Source organism: Diadema setosum, chromosome 19 (genome assembly GCF_964275005.1).
Source record: "Diadema setosum chromosome 19, eeDiaSeto1, whole genome shotgun sequence".
Classification (NCBI taxonomy): domain Eukaryota; kingdom Metazoa; phylum Echinodermata; class Echinoidea; order Diadematoida; family Diadematidae; genus Diadema; species Diadema setosum.
The window spans coordinates 9,501,493-9,528,670 of record NC_092703.1 but is presented as its reverse complement, the minus strand read 5'-3'; the positions used below and the strand labels follow the sequence as shown (position 1 = coordinate 9,528,670).

The following is a 27,178-nucleotide window of genomic DNA, read 5'->3' as shown; positions in this document are numbered from 1 at the left end:
TCCTGACGGAGTTTCTGTTGCGACACATGCAGTAAGGTTTATGTATAGTAAGTTTCCGTATACAAGGGGTTAAATAGGCCTTATACTGTTTGGAATCCCAGGAGAGAAGGTCCCTGCATACACACGGAAGATAATAAAAGTCCTTCGTAAGTTTTCAAATTGTGTGTCTGTAACAATTTGATCAGATCATGATAGCAACCGGATGTCTTGAGCAAGTGTCCACAGTAGGGATAAACTCCTAATTCAGGAAACTGTCCAAGGAAGATGACATTTTCGTTTATCGTTATCATCAGACCAGACATGGAAACAAAACTGGGCAAATAGTACCACAGTCATTTCAACGGTTACCTTCTCAACTACAGCCATATCTGTTTTTGTTGTTGTCAATTGAAGCGTGTGTTATCAGAAACATCGCCAAATCAATGATAGAAATAGACAAATTCAGTTTGGGGACTGTTTTTTATGGTTATTTCTAACTAGGGGCTTCAAGTATGACTAACTAAGCATGATTTATGTACTGACAAAGCAACGTATACCCGTCTCATGACATGCATGACCCAGTGAAAGTGCTTTTGTTCTTATTTGGAAGCCTCCCCCCCCCCCCCCCAGTTATGGCCGCCATAAGTTACAATGCCCTGAAGTCGGATTCATCTATATCATTAAGAGGTAGGGGTTAGATAGGAGGACTATTCTTATTTATGAATACCTTACTAGAATATGCGATACTAACCCACTGGAGCTTTTGCACTACCGTCCGCGGACTGTCCGATGGACACAGAATCACCATTTACGAAATCGGGCAGCTCGTAAGAGGCAGTCCCGAGAGCCGAACTGTCCCTGACGGAATCCCTGTCATTCCCGAAACCGTTCCCGCGATTGTCCAGATATTCCCCTTCATCACCCGCAGTGCTACCCGGGCTGCCGTCGCCACCACTCCGGACAAGTCCCGCATTCGCATTGCCTTCCTTCAGTCTGGCGGCATGTGTCCCGAGCAATGCGTTCAAGTTGATGGCATTCCCGAGATAGACTCCTCCGTTCCCCGTGACATTCTCGTATCCGGGGCTGTAATTCTTAAGCCCCATATTTGTTAACATCCACAGACACTTAAGATACACACACACACATGCACACAAGAGCGTAAGTACAAAGATCCACTATCTTGACTTCGTAAGTTCAGAGTTGTAATTTTTATCGAAACACTGCTGAAATTCCTCCGATCATAATAGTCACAGAGCGCATCGGGAGATATAACCGACGGAGCTCCTTAACGAGCGATCGATCTGGGTGCGAGTGATCTAGAGCTTTATTAAGACTGATTACAACAATGAGCGTGAGTAAGGCGTGAGGTCAGGACGCTGACTGCCGTCACGCCGCAAGCCGGGCAGGCCAAGTAATAACCAATGACGCGAACATCAAGTGTCTTCAGTCGAGGACAATGACGTCTTCATTTTTCCCCCTTGTTTTGCAGTCGTACTCTTCTCTCCTCACCCATGCTGACCATTCATACAGTCATAGTCACAACCCGAACCCCAGTTCAGGCTTCTTGTTCTGCCTTGTTCTTTTTTATTCTATCTTTTCTTTGTTCGTTTTTTTTTTTTTACAAGATTTTTTTTTTTTGGGGTGGTGGTGGAATTTTTTCAAGAAATAATCGAACCCATCATATCTAAGGTAAACATGATCCTAATTCCCTGCACCACACACAAAGACACACACACAAACATGTACCTATAAAGCACACACACACACACACACACACGCACACACAATCTGATATATTCATTGTTAATACTCAAAAGTGTCTCATTCAATCAATGATTCTCGTAAACATTACTTCAGAGGATGTCAAGTCACTCATCCATTATTCAGGTATTGAACTTCTATTATTATTATTCTATTATTACTTCTTTGGGTCGATTCCAGCTATAAACCTCTAGGTCTCCTGAAATCTCGCATAATAACTGAATAATGTCAATAACTTGTTCATTGTTCTCAGTGAAAATCTGGTGTTTTTTTTTTCAATTCAATAGTTTATTTATATAGTTTTATACAAAGATGAAATAGACGTCCATTATTTTTTTTTTTTTTACTTTTTTCTTGCTGTTGAACAGTTATTCCTATAGTTTTCTAACTTTGCCCGTGGTGGTATTTGACTGCATCGTAACTGTGTGATTCAGATTAACGTGTCTACATCTGATACTTGGAAAATGATATGTGATATACGACGCACATATTTCCATGCGCGATTCACGGTTCATATTAGTGGAAATAATGAATTCTCTTTGTGTGTTTTCATGACGCATTGAGTTGATGGCCAGGAAGCCAAAATGATCGCCCGTATTGGATTTTGCCGCGATTAAAAAAAGGAGCAAGAAACCACGAAAAGATTAGCGATCATAGGGGGAGGGGATGTTTTTGTACCCTCTCGACACGTGGTGAGCACAAGGCGGGGGAGAGACAGGAAGCTAACAACGCGCCAAATAGCTGTATTTTCCCGCCCTCTCATCTCATGTAACAATTTTTGTTTTTAGTTCTTTTTTCCAGTGCTTGAGAGAAGTGAAAGTATCATTTTGATAATGTTCGCGGCATATTCGTTACCATTTTGAAACAGTACCTCATAAAAGTTTAAATGAAAAAGAGAAACTGATATTTGTTTTCTGTCTGATTTTACTGATTAGAGTTCGTTCTAAACGCTTGACAGACTTTTAGTCTCGATAATTCCTTGGATGGAGAACAAAATAAAGTATAGATTTTCATACTTTACGCAGAATGTTTTAGATTTATACTAAAAGGCTGAAGACACATTTAATGAAATCAATGTAAGTCGAAATTAATACAATCTTACGTTTTATATGTTTATATGTTATGTTTCTTCTTCTTTTTGTGTAATTGTGCATGCAAAATTTAGAATTTGATTATTGATAAAGTATATTGAGTAACGCAAATTATTGTACAGTTTGTAGTATGTCTGTAATAATGTAAGATATGTTATGATACAATTATTATGTATAATAAGACGCTTACAAACTTTGTAGCAAGCGCGGTAAAAGTGTAAATTATTATTAATATTATTATTAACATTAGTACTACTACTACTACTACTACTACTACTAGTAGTAGTAGTAGTGATAATAATAATAATAATGTTATTATCATTATCATTATCATCATTATTATATTGTTATTATTATTATTGTGCAATCCATGAGATGCGTAGCTGAATTAATACTCCAAGTATCTCGGTAGACCTCCTTTCTTCCCAAGAGATTCAATCTCTGAAAGATAATAGATGAATAGATAACTGTATTGGTTTTTTTAAATGCAAACATTCCACAAGCACCGTGAAATTTACTTAAATAGATCATAATGTTAGTATTCATAATATGAAAAGCTTGCTTCCAAAAGACGTTAAATCCATTGAAAAATGACGAATTTAGCGCCTCTTGGAAGCAAGCTCTTCATATGAGTATAATCATTGTAGGTATCTAATTAGATTTGTTCATTTTGAAAAGTGATGTAACATGTAATAATATCAGAGACACCAAAAACAATATAGACTTTAATTAGTACAACGCACGTGACGCCAACCCAGGTACTTTTGACCTATACGGGGAGTGTAAAGATTCTTACTAGCTGCGATATTACATAAACCACCAATGGTTTAAAATATAAAACTTTGAAGACAAAACAAAATAAATCATAACTTTGTCCTGTCATGTTTTATAGGCTTACAGATCAACGTTAATTGTAACTTGGGTCGATGGCGCATCAGGTAAAATCCATTTATGCAAATTAGATATATTGTGATGACCTTAATGATAATAATTATACTTTTTTTTACTCAACCCTTTCCGTTTATTGGTGTGTCATTACAACTGAAAAATTATTTAATTCAAAGGGCATGATTTTGCTTCGGATGTAGTCCAAAAAAATGAATTTGTTAAAGATTTTGGTGTATTTTAACAATGAGAAACTTACAATGCAATCATTTCTTTGGATTTTTTTTTTCATTACACTGTTTCTTGTCAAACTGTGAAACTCTGACCTCTGAAACTCCGTAACCTTAATTTTGTCTCAAATTTAGCAATTTGTTCTCTTCTGTCGGTTTGACTTAAATCATTTCTTTTTATCAATCTAGTCTTATGTATCTTATATAATATTATAATCTAGCTAGTCTTAGGACGAAGTTTCCCTTTACCATCTTAAAGACACGTCGGGCGTGCAATTTTTACATTTCCATTTTCTTTTTTTTTCTTTTTTTTTTTTTGGTTTTTAGATAGGATATCAAAGTGTTTACATTATATAGGCCTATGTATATTGAATTTCCCGCCCATTAGGTCCAGGCCCACAAGCCGTCCGAACAAGAAACTTGAACGAGATATCACAGCGTTCATAAAATAAAAGGTCAAACAGGAATTAAAGTAATCCGATTTAAAGGATATACGGGAACGCCTACCATGTTACTACGAAGAAGACAACCCATCATGCTGGGTTTTTTATGCTTTATTTTTTTTTTTTTGCACGATACATTCCTGACGTTAAAAAAGTACAATCAGGTTAATAATCGATGGCAACTCTTTCCATTGGGCTCTATTAGCCAAATTACTGCATCGTGACCAAGTTTCGTGATGTATTGTAGCTAGGTGCCTATAGAGTAGTGAATTCAGAAGAAACTATAGGACAACATTGATTCTTGCATAGAAATTAATTAGCCAACAAATTGTTAACTTTCCTGTTCAAAAGTGAAGAAAAGAAGGAGACTTCCTGGGGTGTTTTTTTTTTTTTTTCGTTTGTTTGATATTTTGTCAGTTTTTCAGGGTTATTATGTAAACTGAACAAAAAGCAATACCCCTGAGCCGGGTTTATGGAGATCATGCAGTGTATGAAATCTAACTGAAACATAGTGACACTTTTAATCATTGGCATTAACTTCAGTAACATATCAGGGCCTACTAGTACGTATTGTGTTGTTCATCGTGATCAATCTATTAACATTTTTTTTTTATTATCAAGATTGTTAACATCACGCTCAGTACAGTACAGAACAATGCATCTGAATAATCTTGTGTTACATGTATTGTGTCCTGAAATGTTGCCATATACTAGTAAAGATATGAGTGAGATAAAACAATGACAACCAACAACTCCGTCTTGGAAGTAACTTCTCATAAGGTGCCAGAAACCATAAAATAATGACTGTGTATAGATAATGAGCGATTGTTGATATCATAATCTGTTGGTTCCGAGTACCTTCGTGGGGTGCTACGCAGGGAGCCTTTTGGCAAAAACGCCTGCTTTAAAACACACACACACACACACTCAAGTCATGACCATTATGAAATGCTGCTCGTGTGACCCACCCCCGTACATTCGATCATATAAAATCATCTTATACTTATAACAGTTATAAAATTGTCTAAGGATCTCTGCAATCTGATTGGTTAATTATTATCATGCATTGATTTTACTGATCCACACTGAGCCCTGCGTCCAAAATTCAAACGCATGGTTCACGCCTTGTATTGTAGGTTGTTACCGGATGCATTATACTAAAAAAAGTTGAATTTCATGAATTTACGGGCCCATTTTATAAAACGAATGATGCACAGGCCTACTTCGTGGATCAGTGAGAATTGCATGATATCATTTAACTTTGGAAACAGTCTAAAACCCACTCGCTGCGCTCATGAGTTTAAACAGTTCCAAAGTTAATCTCGCGCATCCAATTCTCACCGATCCACTCTGTCCTGTGCATCATTTTCAATATCAGAATGATACATGTATTGCTGATGATTTAAAAGGAAAAGTCAAGAACGGATATCGCTGTATGAAAATACCGAAACTGGAGACACGGACATTGCAATAAAAGATTAGAATACATATCAACGGAATAAGAAACAGCAACCCTCTAGCGACCTTGATTTTAATACTATGATTATGCATCCAAGTATCAAGATATATAGCCGATCATCATCCTCCCCCCCCCCCATCGAATTCCTTCTATTTAGGTCCACATCATGCGCAATAATACCCCAACACGTATAAGCTATATTTACCTATTTACAAGAAAACATTAGATACACATATAGTTATTACCTATAAATAATCTGAAGAGTTTCCCCCCCCCCCCCCCCTCTTGAGTCCACATGTAGATATATCGGTCACAACACTGAAAGGGGCGTGTAATAGATTACGCACAGGGCTAAACAAAACAAAATGAGAGTAATAAAAGCATCAATCATTTTATTTTCAGGAAAAGATCATACCTTTTACGAGTTTGCCGTTCTACGCTGATCTGTCGCTCGAGGTATGTATCCTTAATTGTTAAGAGAAGATGATCAGAACTGTTCTCAGGAGGAATTCTTGGAAAGTAGACGGAAGACGCATCCAGCAGATATCAATGTATAGCGGCCATCATTCTCAAACGGGCTCCAAATTAATCGTCCACACTACATGTCCTGAAATATACGCTGTAACAGATTACAGGACAGTGTTCGGGAAAGAAGATGAAGAATTAAGAAAAGAGAGTAACATCCGACCTTTGCTCCCTGTTCCTTTATCCTTGAAACTGGCCAAAAAAAAATTAAAGACAATCGTGCTATCTATAAGCCAATGCATATACAATCGCCGATTGTAAAGCAAACTTGTTTGTGTTGTTGTTGCTTCCGTTTTACTAGTACCTTAAGGCATTCTCCATAATTATATTATGTAATTTTCCCCACTATCGTCTTATAGTTGTTATTGAAATAACAATGACTTTATAACAATGACTTTATAAGGGAAGGGAATGAAATAACAATGACTTTATAAGGGAAGGGATTATAGATGAAACAGGTTTGGCTAAAACATGATTATAAACATGACCACGATGACTGCTAAATTTCTTTTGTAAGAGTTCTGAGAAGACGTCATACTTGATTCCTCCAATTTTCACCCCCCCCCCTCAAAAAAAAAAAAAAAAAAGATTACCGACCGAACTCATTGCTTTATGAAAGCACGCAAAACTTTGAAATTCCGTCCCATTCTCATTTTGTCCAACTATACTGCTTGTCAATTCTACCTCCACTACGTTTTTAATATAATTCAATTCTGAGCTTGCAGAATTGACTTCTGCAGTTTCCCTTTGAGTAATCGACATGTTAGGCTCGTTTATATCACGGTAATCCTCACTCATGAGATTCATCCTCAATTCTCATGTCGCAGGAATTGCAGCTCAGTTGTTTTGTTCATTCAATATTTTGCAGGAAAACAATTGACATAAGACGCAAATGACCAAATGACGTACGGGAGTGTCACGCAATATTTCTGATTTCTAGGAGATTTTACAAAGTACAATGTTTCTAAGCCAGTATATGAGTGACTAATGTCCGATGTGCATTGTGTTATTAGGAACACACAATAATAGTACGGGTTTCTATCTAGGTGCCTGATAGTCTTGCCATATCTCGAACAGATACTCGCGCTTATGATTTGTAACTTCCGCTGTAATGCTTTCCGCATAATGTGGTCAGTTCATAATGACTCAGGTATTACATTGTCGGTCGTGAAAGACAATGTATCAGTGTGAACATCTTTCCTATATGACTCCATATTCAGGTATCGACGATAATCCTTTTAACCCTTTAGCAACCGAAGATTCCGTACATAATGGTCTATGATTCCCTGAATGGTATAGCAATATTACTTTCATTTCGACAACTTTCTAAATTATGCAAAATATCTCACTGCATGTTTATTTTCGTCTGTTATAAGTATATATTAGTTTAAAAGCCTATTAAGACTTTACCAAGAAAACGGTGTGTCGTAGAAGTAATTCTCACATACTTTTGTTGACTTTTGACCTCTTTCAAATTACATAATTATATGTTTTGTATGAAAACAACAATTGGTAAACCATAAAACTATAAGGAAAAAACGGATGGGCGCTTTCGGGCGTTTACGTGAATAATGGGTTGAGACCTAGCCTCGTTTCTAGACAATACTTCAATGAGATATCGCGGTCTTGTCATGAGTATAGGTTTGACACAATCACACGAAAGAAATATCAGTTTGGGGTCTGAAATCCAACCTGTCAAAGACTACTGAAGGATAGCATTATTGTTGTGAAGAGATTAATCGTACATTTCAGATATAGTCTTTGTACGGTTTTCACATTCGCACGGAGAAGAATGTGGAGGAAGAGAGCAACAGAGGGCGACCTCACTGCATATAGGTTTCATACCTTTACGTTCTTATCTTTGTTTTTGGTACCTTTCCCTTGCTTTGATGAGAGGGAAATTACTTCTGTGATTAAGTTGAATCGCGAGGAGATTAGGACAAACAGGGAGAGTAAAATCAGATCAAAACTATAAGTAAGTCACATTTTTCGGAGCTGAAACGGTCTGACGCACTATACCAGTCACGCAGTGTATCTGATATTAATGTACCTCGTGGTACTGGTGGCAAATGTGAACGGGATATCATGAGTCCCCTTCATACACATGGATGATTATAAAATTCTACAGTAATGTACTTGGCACACAAGAGTCGTTCTCTATTAAGCGGTGGCTATACAGTTACAAGTCGTAATTTCAGTGTCTCGTAAATGCTGGTATATCTGTACCCCTGGTGCTGGTAAACTAAAGCTGTGAAGGCATGCTTGTCAGCTGCTATAACTCTGTGTGTCGACAGCCCTACTTCTCAATCTACTTGATATACTCAGCGATGGTATACTTGCTCTCATGGAATCAAACTTCTCTTGGAATATAGTGAAAATCCGCGAAACACAGAGGAGAGGAGAAACCGTAAGTTGCATTTGGTGATAATTACTTGTCTCGACTGTATTAAGGGAGCGGTTTATAGTGACCTCGTCTACAGCCACTCTGTCTATTTTCCAATTGGTCTACTGGCAAATCGTCTATTACCGATTGGTCTAATACCCATTTGGTCTACAACTTGTTTTGTCTAGTACACATGTTGTCTAATAGTCACTTTGCCCACTACCCGTACTGTCTAATACCCAACTCGTCTAAGGAGCATCTCGTCTACTGAGCAACTGATCTAATAGCCAAGTCGTCTATACTCACAATGTCTACTTGTCATGTCGTCTAATATCCATTTCGCCTACTGCCACTTTGTCTACTCCCACCTCGTCTACATTCACTTTGTCTAGTTATCATATCGTCCAGCCCTTAGTTCGTCTATACCCAACATGGTCTATACCCATCTGGTCTACACCCAACTGGTCTACACCCAACTGGACTACTCCCAACTGGTCTACACCCAACTGGTCTACTCCCAACTGGTCTACACCCAACTGGTCTATACCCATTGGTCTACTCCCATCTGGTCTACTCCCAACTCGTCTACTCCCAACTCGTCTACTCCCAACTCGTCTATACCCAATATTTGTCTACTCCCAACTGGTATACTCCCAACAATTTACCCAAACTGATCATTCCCATCTGGTCATGCTAATAATGAATATACCACTTTTGTCTAGTGTCCAGTCCGTCTTACTGTCACGAACTATTCATAACCCTGCCCTGGTACAAAAATCAATAATAGTCTATTCTTTAAAGTTGTTAATTATTCCGAACATGCTGAATATACAGATATGTTAATGGTGAGACCGACTATCCAGTCAACATCCTGGCCGTAAAATAACTAAATAATAATAAACTAGCTCAGTTACAATCCTCCATCATATTGTCAGTCATACGAAACAGAATTACATTTCGACTGCCCAGCAAGTTTTTCATACTGTGACATTATTTTTTTTTTATAAAAAAGTAATCAAATTGTTATACTTAACAAAAAATTCAAACCAAATGGGGCACCAAGAGTGTTCAACCTATTTCAATGGGAAAGGAAACTGGATGAAGTTTGGAGTAGACAAAAAACAACAACAACTATATAACAAGTAGACCAGTTGGGAGTAGACCAGTTGGGTGTAGACGAGTTGGGAGTAGACAAGTTGGGTGTAGACGAGTTGGGAGTAGACGAGTTGGGAGTAGACGAGTTGGGAGTAGACCAGTTGGGAGTAGACCAGTTGGGAGTAGACCAGTTGGGAGTAGACCAGTTGGGTGTAGACCAGTTGGGAGTAGACCAACTGGTTATTAGACTAATTGAGTATTAGACAAGGTGGATGTAGACCAATTGGCTATTAGACAAAATGAGCTGTAGACTATTTCATTCATAGACCTAATGATTAATAGACGAAATGGTCAAAAGACATAATGGGTACTAGACGAAGTGTGACTTAGACGAATTAGAGATTAGATTAAATGGTTAGTAGACGAAATGGCAATTAGACTAATTGGCATTTAGACAAAATGGTTGGTAGACGAGTTGGTAGTAGACGATGCGAGTTTAGACGAGATGGCATTAGACTAGGTGAACAGTGGACAGTGTGGTTGTAGACGAGGTGCCAGTTTACCATAAAGGGAGCACGATAATTTCCTTTCACCAGTACTCAGTCACTGTCAGTATTATGATACGTGTGTTGACAGTATCCTGATTACCTCGTTCAAAATGTTATTCATGCGGATTTATTGCTGAATTATGCAACCTATACAAGACAGTGTAAGGGGGTCGAGGCTTGCGTGTAAGCACTGAATAACTTCCTTAGGTCTTTAGTGCACGCCCACGTAGATGAATCCACACTATAAATGCGGCAGAAACGTTTTCACAAGAGACTCACTCACACCTTAACATAATAAATTTAGAATCTCAATCAACACAAGAGGATTCTCCGTCAAATTTTGCTTGCAATGGCATCAGATGATGATCCAGGGACCTCCCAGCTTCACTGCAGGGACCTACTCATTATTATAATCACTGTATACCCTTACATAATGAATTTGCCGACTGTAATATTTGATGTAAGCTTTGCTAATTTTGCCAATTCTTTCTGTATTCACAGTTCATTAGTGCTACTTAAAATATGAAGTTTAAAAAATATTTGTACGTCATGAGTTTGTGATGTGTACAATATTTACAGGATGTCATTTTCTGGGTTTTTTGACGTTTCATGTACATTTCGTATCTACTTCATTGTATCTTTATAATTATCTTAATATGCCTTTCCCGTGCTTTTACAAATGGTTATTGTTACTTTGCAATAAGTTTGTATCATTTCGATATGGAAAATAAATGAAATGAAATGAAACGAAACGAAACGCAACGAAATGAAACGAAATGAAATGAAATGAAATGAAATGAAATGAAATGAAATTAGATTGAATTAAATTAGATTAAATTGAATTAAATTAAATTAAATTAGATTAGATTAGATTAGATTAAATTAAATTGAATTAAATTGAATCAAATCAAATAATACAAGCACCTGTATAAGAGAGGAGCAGTGTAAAGGATTGTATTGTTTTGGAACATGAGTGCACAGAATCGTCTAGAAAATGAACAAAATGTGCGGCGTGTGCAATTATGTGCGATATAATGATAATGTCAGATCTTAAGTGATCACCTCGGGCATATTCAGGTCGTCCGTCAGTCATTCAACCAAGTTTACATCGGACACGTCGGATCACCACAGACGACATCATGAATTCGACCGTGTGTGCGGGCTACCTAGAATACCTCGGACCGGATAACATGTGGTTCTGGATCTACCTCAGTCTCTACATCGTTTTAACAATGTTGTCAGGTATGCGTACAGGCCTATATGCCCTATCGCTGGAACGTTATAATCATAGCAAACCTATAAATGAAAAAAATGGAGGGAAAAAAAAACCGTAGCTGCAATTTTGCATGCTGATTATCTCCCTTCCATTCTCCCATTTCTGGCTATCCTCCATTGATAAGGTTCTCTGTGGAGGGAAGGAGCTGTATGGAGATAGAAGCGTGATAAAATGGATATTGCTGTGATGTGTTGAACTGATGATCTTTCTTTCAAAATAAGCCCAGAACACGCATCTGCCCACAAGACGTTCTAGCTGTTATCTCGCTTTCGATTCCGGTGTATCGCGGTTGAAATAATGGCAGGGTCCTCTGGGAGAACAGTGCTTAACTGAAGCGACCATCCTGTGTGAATAAGACCTTGTTTTATCATTATCATTATTTTGTTATTATTATTATCATTATCATTAGTATTATTACCATTATTATTATTATCATTGTTATTATCATTATTATTATTATTATTATTATTATTATCATTAGTATTATTACCATTACTATTATTATCATTGTTATTATCATTATTATTATTATTATTATTATTATTATTATTATTATTATCATCATCATCATCATTGTTATCATCATCGTCATCATTATCACCATTAAGATTATTACCGGTACAGTGTACTAGCTTTTCTTTCTTTTCCAAGGACTATTCTCTGGTCTCACCTCAAGTTTCTTCGCTTTGGACGTGGCCAAGCTGCGAGTGACCACTGAGGGCAGCATGACAGCCCGCCAGCGCGTGTACGCGGCTCGCATCCTCCCGCTCGTCCGGCGTCCCTACCTCCTCCTCGTCACCCTCAACAGCGCCAACGTCTCGGCCATCGTGGCCATGCCCATTCTCCTCAACGCCGTCGTCCACCCGGCCCTCTCCATTGTCATCTCGGCCTTCACCGTGCTCATCTTCAACAAGTAGGTGACGCAGTATTCACACACAAAAAATGCCAGTGCATGAACACCAGAAAGCATGTAAAAACAATCAAAATAAGCATGACAACGTTCTCATACTACATCCAAAACCGAAATTTATTGGTGAATTTTTAATGTCATATAAGGTTTAGACACTTTGGGCTACCTGTAGACACGAAGCGGTCAGCTAGCCCACCAACGTGCACTGACGAGATCCACAGAGCCACGTCACTATTATGCGCTATGTCTGAACCATGTGTAGTAATTACGTAAGAACATAAACAAATTTCATTGTTAGATAGTGCATTCTTAGATATTGTTACATGTAATGCTTATTACATCAGGATTTTCAAGCATTACTACAAATGATAGGATCGAATGTATAGTTCTCATTTCTTCATCTTCAGAAATCCACAGCTGAAGTCATCTTCTCGTGTAATTATGAAAGAGAAAAAAGGGAAGACATTAAGAAAGGAAGTAAAAATAGAACTAAAAGTAGGTTTAAAAATCACAATGATTACAAAATTTAAGTAAACGACACAACTCGAAGAATCCTTTAGTGTGAATACACGGGCGTCTGCAATGTTCAAAATCTAAGTTTGAAGACGAATTGCTGGTTGTATTTTTTTTTTCGGCAGGCTTTTACCGCAGAGTGTCAGCGATCGACATGGATTGGCGTTGGCGGCAAATACAATATGGTGAGTACGGTGACATTATTATACGAGTATTGGATATTCAACCTGTGACGTCACACGCCAATTTCTGCTGTTTAAACTGAACTGGGACAATATAGATTAAGTTGTGGAATCATGACATTACTCACAAACTGAAATGCATCTTATCACGACACTTCACTCTGGACTGATTTACTATTGAGAAGTTCGCTAGCCCTAACCTTTTTTCTTTTTTTTTAAAGCATTTTGTTTCATTTAATTTTGTGGTGGCTTGTTGCTAGAGCGTATAACTTATCTGCAACCAAACATTGTTACATGATTTTTAGAACACATTGTGTTTTCTCATTCTGAGCTTTCTTTACTTATTGTGGAAAAGATGAACGTTTTTACAAAGCTGTGACGACATTGAAACTCATCAACATCATCAAGAGCAACAAAGTCCCTACGTCCATAACTATTTTGCAGTGAGAGGTGGTCCTTAAAGACTGGACGCCTGCCGAGTGTTTTAACTTCCTTTTCAACCTTTAAAAAAGTCCGTAAAAGTTTGTAAACCCTCTCGAGACCGGACCACCAGCTATCTCCAAATTCGTTTCTGTAATTATACTTTACAATGCAGCTTCATAGAGAGCATGCATCCGTGATGCTGCTTCTCTTTGGAGTCTTTAGAATCTGATGACGAAGTCACACAAACATGCGCAGTCAGTCCTGTAAAACTCTTAATAATTTATTGCATACAGACCAATACTCGACCAATAACTGACTAATATTGGAATGATTTTCATTCATTCATTCATTCCTGTTTTATTTTAATTTCCAAACAATTATATGGGTAACACAAACGTCAAAATGGTAACATCGTAACATGGTATCACATGATCAGTGGGAATACATCTACACAAATGTGACTTGCAGACCTACGTAAGAGAATATACTCTTTTAACCAAAGTAATACCCTCTACATGATATGAGAGATATCAATAAGTGAAGATTGAACAGGTGGTGTACTGCTTGAGAAGACGCTTAATACTAGTAATTGTTGGCGACCCTTCTACCCTCGTCTCCAGGGTGACGTACATCGTCCTTGTGCTCTTCTTCGTTATCGCGTGGCCCATCTCCAGACTTCTACGGCTGATTCTCGGCAAAAGAAGGGATGTGTTCTATCAAAGATCGGGTAGGTTCGCTTCTTTGACAATATCCTGCATTTCGACAATATCATAATGTTTAAAACTTAAAAAAAAAATACTCTCACTTTGAACACACAGTGACTCCTTTTGCTGTTGTCGAAATTGTAAAATAATACTTACTTTCAGTGATAAAAGGAAACAGAAATTATTATCTAGTCGTTATCATGCCTCCGATTGAAAAAGACTTACAATAATTGACGATATGATGTGATTCAGCATTTTGCGGCGCAGGAAGATGAGCTGAACGTATTTTCAAAATGATAACTCGTGGAGTACATCACTGTAGCATACCGCATCACTGGCATCATTCACTAGAGGGCAGAAAACTTTTAGACGTGAGACTAGCCATCAAGATATAACGCTATACAGCCATAAGAGAATATGAAGGAAAACCAGACAGTTTTCATTAGTTTCTACCCAAATAACAACAATTATAAAAAAATTATGATGATGATTATAAAGATGATGACGATCATCATATCATCATCATAATAACCCTATATAATAACGATGTTAAGAATGAGAACAATAATGAAAATAATAAACAGGAATAAGAACCCTATTGAGCCTGATGAAACATGTCATCTTCACAGTTTCATATCGTTTTAATCTTGTAGAAACCAGGAGAGCTACTAAACACTTAAGTCGTTAAAACAACATTTACTGTCGTTACACCTGTCTCAGAATTAAAGGCGCTGATGGAATTGCAAATGACGTCACCAGACGCCGTAGCGGAAAACCTGAACCTCACGCAGGACGAGGTCATAATAATCAAGGGCGCCCTCGACGCCGAGAGCAAAGTGGCAAAGGACGCCATGATTCCCCTCGACGACGTGTTCATGCTCAATTACGACGGCGCCTTAGATAGAGCGACTATGGATAAGGTTTGTCCGGTGGCAACTGTCTTGTTGTGGACGGTAAAACGGGGAGAAAGTATATAATTATTATAGCCATAAGAGACAATGCGTACTGATGATGACAGAAACTCCTTTTATAATTGAAAATCAATTGTTATTATAATCATTATTTTTGTCATTATCAGTTTAACTGTCACTATCAATTTTAACGATGTAGATCTTGATTCATCCAGGTAGTATGCTAAAAGCGTGTAAATTTAATCTGTTCGACTGGACTTGCTTGTGAAAATCACGGAGAGATCAATTAGTTTGGTGACTCGTGCATGTCACTTCTTCAGCTCTGTCTGGCTGGCGAGAATTCACTCGTGATAGGTGAATGGGCGATGTTACTGCCTTTATTATTGTTTGTACGTCGAGCAATTTTCCGCAAAATTCAATGATTAGTTTTAGGTGATGATCCGATGCATGGTCATGCTCCAGGATGAAAACAGTTCAAGATATCTACCATAATATTAAAAATCTCGCGTTATCCGGTGCCAGTTCTTTTTCCATATCTCACGCATAGATCACCTCCCAGAGTTATTCCCACGTGCCCGTCTTCAAGGACGATCGCCAGAACATCCAGGGTGAGTTCGTCGTGAAGAACCTCATCATTCTCGATCCCGACGACCGCGTGTCGATCTCGTCGGCGCTGGAGCTTTACGGTCGGCGGTTACCGTCGGTGGCTGCCAGCAGACCTCTCTACCATATCCTGGACGAAATGAACGCCGGAAAATACCGTGTTGCCGCGGTCCACGACGCATCTCGCGTAAGAACCCGAACAGTGAAATATTTATTTTGTTGACTGATTAAAATGAATAAAAGAAGGAAACAATGATTTTTGCTTAAATTGACCTTGAAAAAAGGAAAATAATATTCAAAAAACAGAAACGCTGACGTTTCATCATGATACATTAGAAGAAATTTAAACGGAATTTGAAATTTGCAACCGTCATTGGTGACAATAAGCAGACGCAAATTACATGATGCGACGATGTCGCAACGACTAATCACTACAGGTTTGTTCATGATAATGTCGTTGAAAACGTTATGGTCGATAATCTTACAGCTATAATCCCTCCCCTATTAGGCACTCTTTCAATAATCTGATGCATGTTCAGCACAAAAATAATGTATTCCTTTCTCAATTGACATGGCAAATGTCAGCTATCTGTCAGATTTTTCATAAACTTTTCTCTCAAAGAGAATCGTTGGCATACTAGCAATGCAGAACGTGCTGGATGAAATTCTGGGCCAGAGACGCTCCCCGCCGAGTGACGGAGATCCCGGTGAATATTCCACGACGCCGAGATTGAGCCTGGTACCATCGACGCAGCTCCTACCATTAACGAGAGAGGGCGCCGTCGATCAAGCAGCAGCTGGTGATAGCAGCGCTGCAGATGCAACGCTAGATGCAGCTGCTACCAACAGGGTAGATGAAAATTACGTAGTACAGTATTACTCTCGTCGTTACCATCGGTAACCTGTTTGAATACAAAGAAAGAGACATTTGAGTTTGTGGTGCAGATAGGGTAAACTCCATAACGGGTCAATTTTATCTTTAGGTGACGATTCATATCAGAGATTGTGATATTCCTTCAGCTGCAACTGTGTTCAAACATACATTGCATTGCAAGTCAGATTATTAGGACTCAGATTGGACAGTTAGAAAGAAAGGGGAATTCGTTGAATGATAAGAATTATGTTCTACAGGCGACTCCCCTTGTAATGAAGTCTTCAGGACCGGAAGTTATCTTTTGTTATATCGAATTTTCGTTATCGAATTTTCGTGATGGCAGAACAAAATGAAGAATGTTCGATCGTAAGTTTGGGTCCCAAGTTTTCATTTGCTGTAAATTTCGTCATAGTGGTGTTCGTTGTAAGGGAGCGCCCTGCAATAGGATACAAGAATTACAATATTTTTGTAACATGCCACGACAGAAAGCTTCCTTAAAACATGCTGACAAAATTGAGCCATGATTATTGATATTCATGATATTGACGATATCTGCTCTCTCCCTCCCTAACTCTGACACACGCGCGCAGACATAACACACAGCGACATATCACTCACACAATTTCTTTCTTTTCTCTCTCTCTCATTTCTCTCACCAGGTGAAGACTGCCGAGAGCACCCCTCTCCTTGGGTCAGATTAACTCTTTGAGTCCCGTCGACATGTTTATGATAATACAAAGAAGAAAAATAGGCTGATGAACGTGAGAGGATTAACGTGCGCGCGGTGCCATAAGTCTAGGAGAAAGCTGCACATCTTTCCCCGTCAGATTGCATATCCTCCTCTTGTCCTGAGGCCATCAAAATGAAGAAGAGGAATTTACAGAGTGGAAGACATTGAACGGTTGTGTATTATCATCATTATGTTGGACAGGAGCAGTTGAGCAACGTACAACAACACATAAGGAGAAACTTTGAGCGAATTATAAACAACCACTTTGATCGTCAAAATTTGTCCATGAAAACAGCGATCATCTTGGTCACATGACTGCGACGTCAATATTCTAACTAATACGTAGTGGCGGTTGTTTCATCTTTTTTAAGATGGGCAAACAAAGGGTGCGAAGCCCGTCTACTTTTATCATCAGGCTTACAAGGGTGATCAGGAGGCGCTTTCTCGGCTTTGTGTGAATGAGAGTAGAAGGAGCAAAGTCGAGTTCGTATCTCTTCACCCTCCATCTCTCTGTCACGTCGAAGACGAGAAGGTGATCGAGAAAGCGACTTTAATAACTTGCGAGGGTTCCGCGTTTAGAAGCCTAGAGGGTGTTTCGGGCAAGGGTCGAAAATTTGATTTGTTGCAATTACAGAAGAGGCAACTTGCTTGTTATATCAAGGAGGAAAAGGAGAGAGACGGCAAGATATGAACTCGCAAGGAACAGGATTTTGCCTTCTCGACTAACTTCACAGCGGTTTAATCATAGACTAATGATTTATTTTCGTAATTGACCCTAGTTGTTGATACCAAAGATGTGTAACTTTCCTTCAAACCAGGGAAAAGTATACATTATCGTCGTATTTATATGCATTGTTACATCTGCCTAGTAAAAGATGAAATGAAATAAATAAATAAATTGTATCTCCTTTTAAAGAATGATATTGGTGTGCGCATATACGATTGTTATTCTTTGATTCATGCTAACACATTTACTCACAGCGTTACATAATGGATATAGATGGTGGGCGTGGATGATGATGATATTAATCATATCAAACATTGTCATCTATTATGACTATCATCATCATCGTCATCATCATTGATTTCATATCAATAGGCACCCCTATAATTATATAATATTGACTGGCCTCAAGGGAGATACCAGAAATATTGCCCAAGCTGAAAGAATATTGCCCGAGTCGAAGACGAGGGCAATATTCTTTCAGTGCGGGCAATATTTATCTGGTATCTCCCTCAAGGCCAGTCAATATCATAATTATTACCTATCCCCTAGGTAAATTAAGAAAATATGTGGATACAGCTATACACTATGATATAGATCAAGCCACATTTGACTACCTGTAGATCATCACCAACATGTCGAATAATTGAAAAATTGTTCATCAATGTATATCATTCAACTCCAACTTCAAAGATACATATATAGTTGTAACAGGCGAACTTCAAACATCTGAACGCTTTTACACTTTATTTTTGCTTCTGTTTCAATTTGGAGAGTTGTAATAACTGATGGTCACTGTGCATTTTTTCGTTTGACGCGTCGTGCTGCTGGAACTAGTGGAAGTGGTCGACCTTGTATGAGTTGATTTATCGGCGTTCTTCTGCGGTGCGTGTAATCGACACGCAGCGAATACCTTGAATGTTTTCTCTTCGCGGTCGATCGGAATGTTTACATGAGGTGAGAAGAGAAGGAGTGGAATCTCTCTTCCCATCTCCCTGTTTTACAGTGCACTCCCATTATAACGAACACGCGGTTATAACAAAAATCTGGTTATAACAAAGTAAAAATTTGGGCTACAATGTCATACACTCTATGTATTTCTATCGTTTATTGGTTCGGTTATAACAAAATTCCGATATGACGAAAGAATAACTGCCGGTCCCGAGGATTTCGTTATAACGGGAGCCCACTGTATATGTAAAACCCCGGATGCTCGTAATATGCTCTAATATCGCCCGCTGAACTCCCGACCCTGCAAAATAACAACTGTAATTGCCTCGCAAAACTACCTCGTATAGGTAATAATCACTATTGTCATCACCGCTATTAACATTATCATAATCGTCATTATGGCATATTTTTACAAAATATTACATGGTAGGCCTACACTGCCCCTTTAGGTTGGAACTCCACTCCTTTGAACACTGACTTGACGTTGCTGCTATTAGTTTTCGGCTTTCTCATTTATTTCTGACGACTTCGTCGAGGTAACAACATCTATCCGATTTTTGTTGTTCTTCTGCAGCTGCATTCCCCCCCCCCCCCCCCCCCCCGGCGTTTTAAGGGTCCGGAGCCGGGTGGGGAGTGGGAGGGGCGTACTACATGGAGGCAGGTGGAATGTCTGATTAAACCTGACCACCACCACCACCTGTCCACTGGAAAGAAAAAAAACACACACACACACACACACACACACACACACACACACACACACACACACACACACACACCCACAGTCCTGTGCTCTGTCATGTCTGAGTGCGCGCGGTCGATCGACACTGTAAATCACGACCACTCACTCGCACGGAAATGATGCGAGCGGCGGAGGCGCATACACCGTACGCTGCGGCGGCATAGCAACCAACCAAGCCCTGCCATATGCGCCAACTCGCTGCATGGAAAACGGGATTCTCCTGAAGATAGAGACACCATCGGTAAAACACTATCACGAATCCTGCCGAGCCTGCCCGGGTACGAATCCATGGCTGACCGTAGTGTAGCTGAGCACAGCTAGCCTCCACTTGTTCTATACAACAGTTTCTTCATCGTTGTTACGAGACAGCTTTACCCAACATTGGCTTTATCATCGATTAGAGCATGGTATAGTGGCTATCTAAGTTTTTAGATCTAACTTAGAAATCGAAAACACTCGCAATTGAATGCATGGCGCATGTGTCGTGATTGGAAGGCGTTTTTTAAGGCTGCATGATGGATATCATTTTTTCTAGTGACAGTGTCAGTGAGTGGATTACTGCTCAGTGCTAGTACTACAACTCAGGGTATATCGATATACAAGTAGATTTACGGTAACTTCATTCTTTAGTGGCATAGTCGTGAAATTGCAGGTCTAACGTAACATATTTAATTGTCAGAGATTGAAAGCTACTCAGCTGTTCAATGAATAAGTATGTGGTGCTTTTTTAATTGCAATCAAACACATGTTGCACAGCGTGACACAGAATGCACGTTGTCGTAGAATCTAACGCCAGTAGGCCTAACGGTACGGTGTTAGGCCTACATTACTGAAGCATGCAGACATTTTTGCAGACGTCAGAGTTTAATTTTAGTTATAGAGATTATTTGATGAACACAGAAAGAGACTCGATGAGCTTAAATGAGATCATGTCTCATTCCCGCTTCAAATTCCTCTCTTTCATTAGTATGACATTTTGTTTGTGAGTGTGTTGGGGGGGGGGGGTGGGCAGGAGGGGGATAATCAGGTAAACAAGACAGAAGGAGATAGCAACTTCATTGCCTCTGCAGATAGTACATGTACTGGAAATAGGACCCTATGTAGAATTTACATCATTCACAAAGCTATAAGAATACTGTACAAGATATATTGGCAGCATGAAATTTTCGTGAATTGGAGCCAACGGCCTTTCTTGTGGCATGAAATTTGCGGGAATTGCCACTGCACTGGTGTTCATTGCATAGTACCGGTACAGACCCATCTAGTGTAGACAAGAATATTCACATGCATTTTAATGTCGCGAATCTTGGCGCTCGCAAAATTAAAATGCACACGAACATTCCTCATTTTACAGTACTAGTACTATTAGCAAAACAAGAGAACACTCAAAGACTATAGACCTATTACACCTTTGGATATGTTCATGACATGCTGTTATACACTGTTCAGACCTATACATTTTGTATGTAAGAAAAAAAGCCCTGGATTTACCTTGTACGGCCTTGTCCATGGTGAATGTGTCTCACAGTTTTCCTTAATTGGTGGGTACCATTTCATTCTATTTATTATTCTGTTGTTGTTTACCAACATCTAGGAGAAGCATCTCATTGAGTATAGGTCTGAAATATTTGGTATGGTGGTTGTAATATGGTGATTATGATTATTTTCATGATGTTAAATTTCAGGGGAACTCGGAGTCAATCCTGACACCTGAACAACTTGAGGAGCTTGAGAAGAAAACCCACTGTGAGTATGAAAAGATGGACCCTCCCCCCATTTAAGAATGAATGTTAATCAGCCACCAGTGATGGTTACATGTCATTTGCTCCTGCGACAATTGCTCCCATGAAATATCTGCATACTAAGCCAAACATAATTTCTACCCATGACCCTAACCTTGATCCTAATCCTCATCAAACTAAACGTAAAACCATATCTCAACCCTAACCTAGCTCTACACTGTAAGTCCTTGGAGAAAATAAGACCAGAGCAATTGTCGCAGGAGCAAATGTTGTGTCACCACCAGTGATAACTTCTCACTTTTTTTAATGTACACAAAATACCATCACCCCTCCTCCACCCCACCATTCCCCCCCCCCCAAAAAAAAAACCAACAACAACAAATGACATAAATGCATATATAATGAGCGATGTCAGGAAGTATTTTTTGTGTGCGTATGTATACACAAAAATATAATCTTTCCCTCTGTAGTTTATTATATATATCTGTTGACAACAATCCTTGTGACATACAAATTATTCCATTCAAAAGCAAAGTTCTTCTTTCACCTTTCAATGCAGTCAACGAGAAGGAAATCACTTTCTTGCTGAAAAAGTACGCCAAACTTGATCCCTCCCCAAGTGGAGAAGAAGGCATCCCCGTCCAATCCTTTCTCCAGCTCCACCAGTTTTCTGGCAATGAGTTTGCTAGGAGGGTCATACTCAGCCACATGACTCAAAAGGACCGTTCCATTCATCCAAAGGGGTTCCTCCTCGTTCTGTCTGTGTTGAGCAAGAGGGCTGACTATCCTGAGAAAAGTAAAGGTGAGAAATATAAACTAATGAATATAGGTATTGCACAAAGTGTGTAGTAATTCCACCATCCTGCCAATTACTGCCAGTTTAGGAAGTGACTCTCTATCCATGCCCCTTATGGTAAGGAAAAGTCCTTGTTGGGATCCTTTAAATGATTACCCTGGTAAAGTTACCGGTAACTGCCTCCTGAAGGAGGTGGTGTGTTTGCTTCCATATAATTTGCCCCTGCAACAATTGCTTCCATGAAATATCTGCACGCTAAACCAGACATAAATTCTACCCACAAACATAACCCTAACCCTTATCCTAATCCTCACATCAAACTAAACCTAAAACCCCATCACAACCCGAACCCTAAGGGCATAAGCCTAAGTCCTTCAATAGAGAAAATAAGACTGGAGCAATAGTTGCAGGAGCTAATGTCATGTCACCAGTGTGTAAATTTTTTGCCTGGTCCTGTACCCTGAGAAAGCTTACTGCCTGCCAAGCTGGAAACAAGATAATGTATCAGAATATCTCAGTGACGTAAAGTTTCCTGACAAATCTTCTGTAGCCATGGAATTTCTGCAACCAATGAAACAATTTTCTTATAGTGATCTGATTAGTTTTCACTTTGCACGTTGCAGTACAGATTGTATGTATTCATTCTCAGTAGCCATGCTAACCAGAGTAGACTTGCTCACTAGAGTTTTCAAACTTTGACTTTCTTAGGACCTAGTAACAGCCTGTTCTATCCATCTTAATTTTAATACTCGGTGCATTTCAAAGCTCAGAATATACTTTGCATGTATTAGTTGTTTCCTAGATAAGGCAAGGCTCAGGCACCTTTGTTATAATGGTATGCATAAACTGTGAGTTTGTTTGTAAACCAGTCTCTTGTATTTTCTAAAGAGAATCATGTTCTAACTTGTAACATAAGAAGAAAAGAAACACAAAACTGATTATGCTTTCATTCATATTCATGCATTCCCTTCTAGCAAAGGATAGCTTGTGACTGGCAAGTGTTTTTGTTTGTAACTTGTTTTTGTTTCTTTCTTTGTTTTCTTTCAGCTCTCTTTGATGCCCTTGATGTTCACAAGGAAGGCCTTCTCAGGTTCGATGAGCTGTTCAGCCTCTACAAAAGCCTCTTCAGCCCCGCCCTGACCGACGCCCAAATAACCCAGGCTGTGATTGGTGCCCTGCAGCGGGTCAGAGGTCAACATCCGGGCACCGTTTCATACCAGGAGTTCCTCAGGGTACGCTGCCAGCGGGGCACAGATAATAAAAATGGGTTGGGACCACATCAGATCCTTTTGGGACCAGCATGTCAATATGCATAAACTTTCCATGTAACAATCTGTTCCATCATCATGTTACAAGGAGTAACGACATATACAAAGTAATTCATTACTTTGCTGTTTTGCAGTGCGGGACCTGTCAGACAATTTGGGGAGTGGTTGAATTTGCAATTGAAAACCACAGCAATAGAATGTAACATGTATTCCCCTTTCCATGAGGAGCTGTTGTGGGTCAGTGAACACAGTGGACAAGAAGGCAGACTTTCAATCATAAGGTCCCTGGTTCAAGTTCCAGTGGCTGCAACCATTGTGTCCCTAGGCAGGGCACTTTATCCTCATTGAATAGTCCTTCAGAGGTGGCCTGTGGTTGATTGCTTATGAGCATTTGGTGCTTGCTTATTGGTTGCATAATGCGAAGCAATTCAATTCAATTCCATTTCATGAGAAAAGTTAGTGGTTTTCCACCTTGTAGACAGTCTACATTGCATTTCTGTTAGAGGAGGCTGTTTTTTTCATGAGTTACTAATTCCATTCGTGATTTTTATGATTAGAATAAATCAACCAGAAAGAAATGTGAATGGTTCATTCAAACTGAATATCGAAAATAATGGTATTTGGAGTTCATTTATCATTATGATATCATTCGACCCAATGCAGTCAAGAACAACGTTGACATTATGAAGTTTCACATGAAATTTAATATAGTTACTTAGTCAGTCTACTCGATACCTTCCTGTTTCATATGTAAAGTTTGCGCACAATGTCACTTACATCTACATCTTTTCATCTTCTTATACATGTACATTTTTGTACCATGTGTGTAGATGGTCTCCCCAACGGAGCTTAACGAGAAGATGACGGTAGAAATTCCCCTTCCAACCTGACACCTGTCAGCCAGGCGACAAGGAGAATAAAAGTGATAGACAGGACAGCAACTCTGAAGGCAGCATCTTCCTGGAGTCCTGGGGGAGCTGACTTGTGAATCAAGACATGTTTGTTAGACTGGGATGAGATGAGGCAGGAGATTAGCAGCGAGATGCACAGACGTCTGATTTATCCAACTACTTCTTCATGTCTGGCGCAGATTTAGACATACCCTTTTGATAGCTCCGCCAACCTCACCTTGGTGTTAGTCATTTTTTCCGCTTTTACTGATGCTATCGCACAACTGACACATGTCATCGTGGTAATTAAGGCTCATACCTCTAGCTAGCAAAGGATTTGATATTCCCAGATGAGACTTTGCAAATTTTGATGACATTAGCAATAGTTGTAACTACTGTCTATGGCCACTATGCCAATGAACACCCACACATTTCAGGATTATAAGCATAAGAACATCCAAAAATCTCGATCCAACACAAAGTGGGACCTGCTTCGTTGCTGGGAACCCCAACAGCACCAATATGATTGTGGTCACTGAAGCATGCAGTGAAGGCAGTATATGTACTACCATATCCCCGCACAAGCTGACCACATGGATGCCATTGTTGAAGCATTTGCGAATAAGAAGCTTCTGAACAGTCAAATTCTCACTCCTAGTCAAGCCCTGTATGATTGACAGGGACTTGTTTTATGCCTTTTTGTGTTCATCACTGCTGCTATCTCATAGACTTTGTTCTTCAAACTCAGGTATGAAAATTGTAAGGATGTACTAGACTTTTTTGGTTTGAATAGCCAACTAACCATTGTGTAAACCCAGAATGCATTGTGCTAGCAATGGTTTGTTTTTAATAACTTTTGTTGTCAGTCACTGGTAGGTGCACTTGTACTTGAGTTTGTTATGCTATGTCTTGTAAAAGTACATCACATGTGCAACGGGTTTCTGACTGGCTGAAGTACCCCCCCCCCCTTTTTTTTTTTTTTTAAGTCCAGGTTTATAGGCATTAGTACTTCCAGCTTTGAGAACTTTGAAGCTTTGGCATTGTTGTGATGGTACGTAGAAATACTGGATACTTAAGTGCATTGCATATGATATCATGATATCATGTGCGAGTCCTAACAATGACACATGTGTTGCTTATTCCTTCTGGCATTCTGGGTTGAGCTCATGAAAGACCCAAAGTCAATGCTGCCAGTGTTTGAGATTAGGAGTGGAGCAGGCAATCATGAAGTTATATATATGACTCAAAATGTAGAGAAAAAGCAGAAGAGGGAAAGGGATGTAAGTAATTCAAGATGATAAAATAGCAAACAAAAATTCATCCTGCCAGTTTTTGCAGTTGGAATACTGCTTTGCTGAAATTAGCAAGTGAATTTCCACTATGGCCAGCTGCGTGTATAACTTCTGATGAATGACAAAGTTCAAATTCATGAGACTCTTCTGTTGAGATGTTTTTCAATTGTAATGACAAAGTTGTTGTAAGTGTTAATTGCTCAAATTATGAGATCATTATTTTGTTTGAATTCATCCAGTAGTCTTTAGCTCTTTGCTGGTCTTGGAGCTGTTAATGAGTATGAATCTTACAGGTGTTTGCTTCTGTTACTCAGCTTGTGTATGTTCCATCCTTGGTTCATTATGACATCTTATTAGTGTGTATAAAGTCGACCAACAAAACACGGAAGTTGCATAACTGTATCTACAATTCTATATATATATATATATATATATATATATATATATATATATATATATATATATATATATATATATATGGGCCGTGACGCGAGAAAAGGGCCCTTAGGGCATTATTATACCGAAAATGAGTTTTCACCTCCATATTGTAGAAGAAACTCTGACGTATTTGGATATGCAAACCTTTGTCTGAAATTCCACTCCTAAATGCTCCAATTACGACATTCAAAACAGCATGTTTTGTCCAAATCCTGTCACTTTTTGATGCGTCTATGCATTTCCGCGTAGTTAGCTAGTTGATCTTTTTTGCGCGTATTGCTTTGTTAAACTTCCGCGCCGTTTTCTGGCGTTTGCGCGCAGCGGCGCTAAGGGCCCTTTTCTCGCGTCACGGCCCATATATATGATAGTTGTGTAAGTAATTCCACAAGATAATGAGTGAAGTTGAAGTTTTTGGTTGTATGTGTATATGGGGTATATGTGTGTGTGTAAGTGTGTGCTTGTGCGTGTGTGTGTGTGTGTGTGTTTTGCAATGATAATTAACCTCTGCTCACTGAAGGAGGGTGTAAATAATGAGTTCAGACAAATTGATGCAGTTGTCATGCAGTAGAGTTTTTAATAGTGATTTACCATTAACTTACAATACTTGATATGTGGATGTTACTATACTACATCTGAAGATACCCACATATATGCACACACATACTTACACACATACACACGCACATACATACACATATATTATGTATGTTTAAAGGGAGAGAGAGGGAGAAAGAGATTCACACACACACACACACACACACTGTTAAACTCTAGCTGATCTCTCTCAAAAAACAAAAAAAAATCTGCATA

The 27,178-nt window shown here is 39.1% G+C and overlaps 2 protein-coding genes across 2 annotated transcripts; both read left to right on the top strand.

Annotated features, from left to right (window-relative positions):
• Nucleotides 1–10,214: 10,214 nt before the first annotated feature.
• LOC140242991 (uncharacterized) lies at nt 10,215–17,496 on the top strand. The gene is made up of 9 exons (XM_072322731.1): nt 10,215–10,218; nt 11,531–11,641; nt 12,327–12,588; nt 13,224–13,283; nt 14,324–14,430; nt 15,128–15,327; nt 15,866–16,108; nt 16,544–16,771; nt 17,455–17,496. Exons 1-9 carry the CDS (start codon nt 10,215–10,217, stop codon nt 17,494–17,496), a joined length of 1,257 nt encoding a protein of 418 aa, XP_072178832.1.
• A 2,551-nt stretch (nt 17,497–20,047) lies between these two features.
• Nucleotides 20,048–26,318, top strand: LOC140243066 (calcineurin subunit B-like). Its single transcript, XM_072322803.1, has 5 exons — nt 20,048–20,349; nt 21,628–21,688; nt 22,244–22,486; nt 23,528–23,712; nt 24,579–26,318. Exons 1-5 carry the CDS (start codon nt 20,347–20,349, stop codon nt 24,636–24,638), a joined length of 552 nt encoding a protein of 183 aa, XP_072178904.1. The 5' UTR covers nt 20,048–20,346; the 3' UTR covers nt 24,639–26,318.
• The last annotated feature ends 860 nt before the right edge of the window (nt 26,319–27,178 follow it).

Excerpts from the sequence above, each read along its gene's own strand:
- LOC140242991 (XM_072322731.1), top strand. Across the intron at positions 16,109-16,543 it reads CGGTCCACGACGCATCTCGC|AGAATCGTTGGCATACTAGC; the intron begins GTAAGAACCCGA and ends TTTCTCTCAAAG. Across the intron at positions 16,772-17,454 it reads ATGCAGCTGCTACCAACAGG|GTGAAGACTGCCGAGAGCAC; the intron begins GTAGATGAAAAT and ends TTCTCTCACCAG.
- LOC140243066 (XM_072322803.1), top strand. Across the intron at positions 22,487-23,527 it reads CTATCCTGAGAAAAGTAAAG|CTCTCTTTGATGCCCTTGAT; the intron begins GTGAGAAATATA and ends GTTTTCTTTCAG. Across the intron at positions 23,713-24,578 it reads CATACCAGGAGTTCCTCAGG|ATGGTCTCCCCAACGGAGCT; the intron begins GTACGCTGCCAG and ends CCATGTGTGTAG.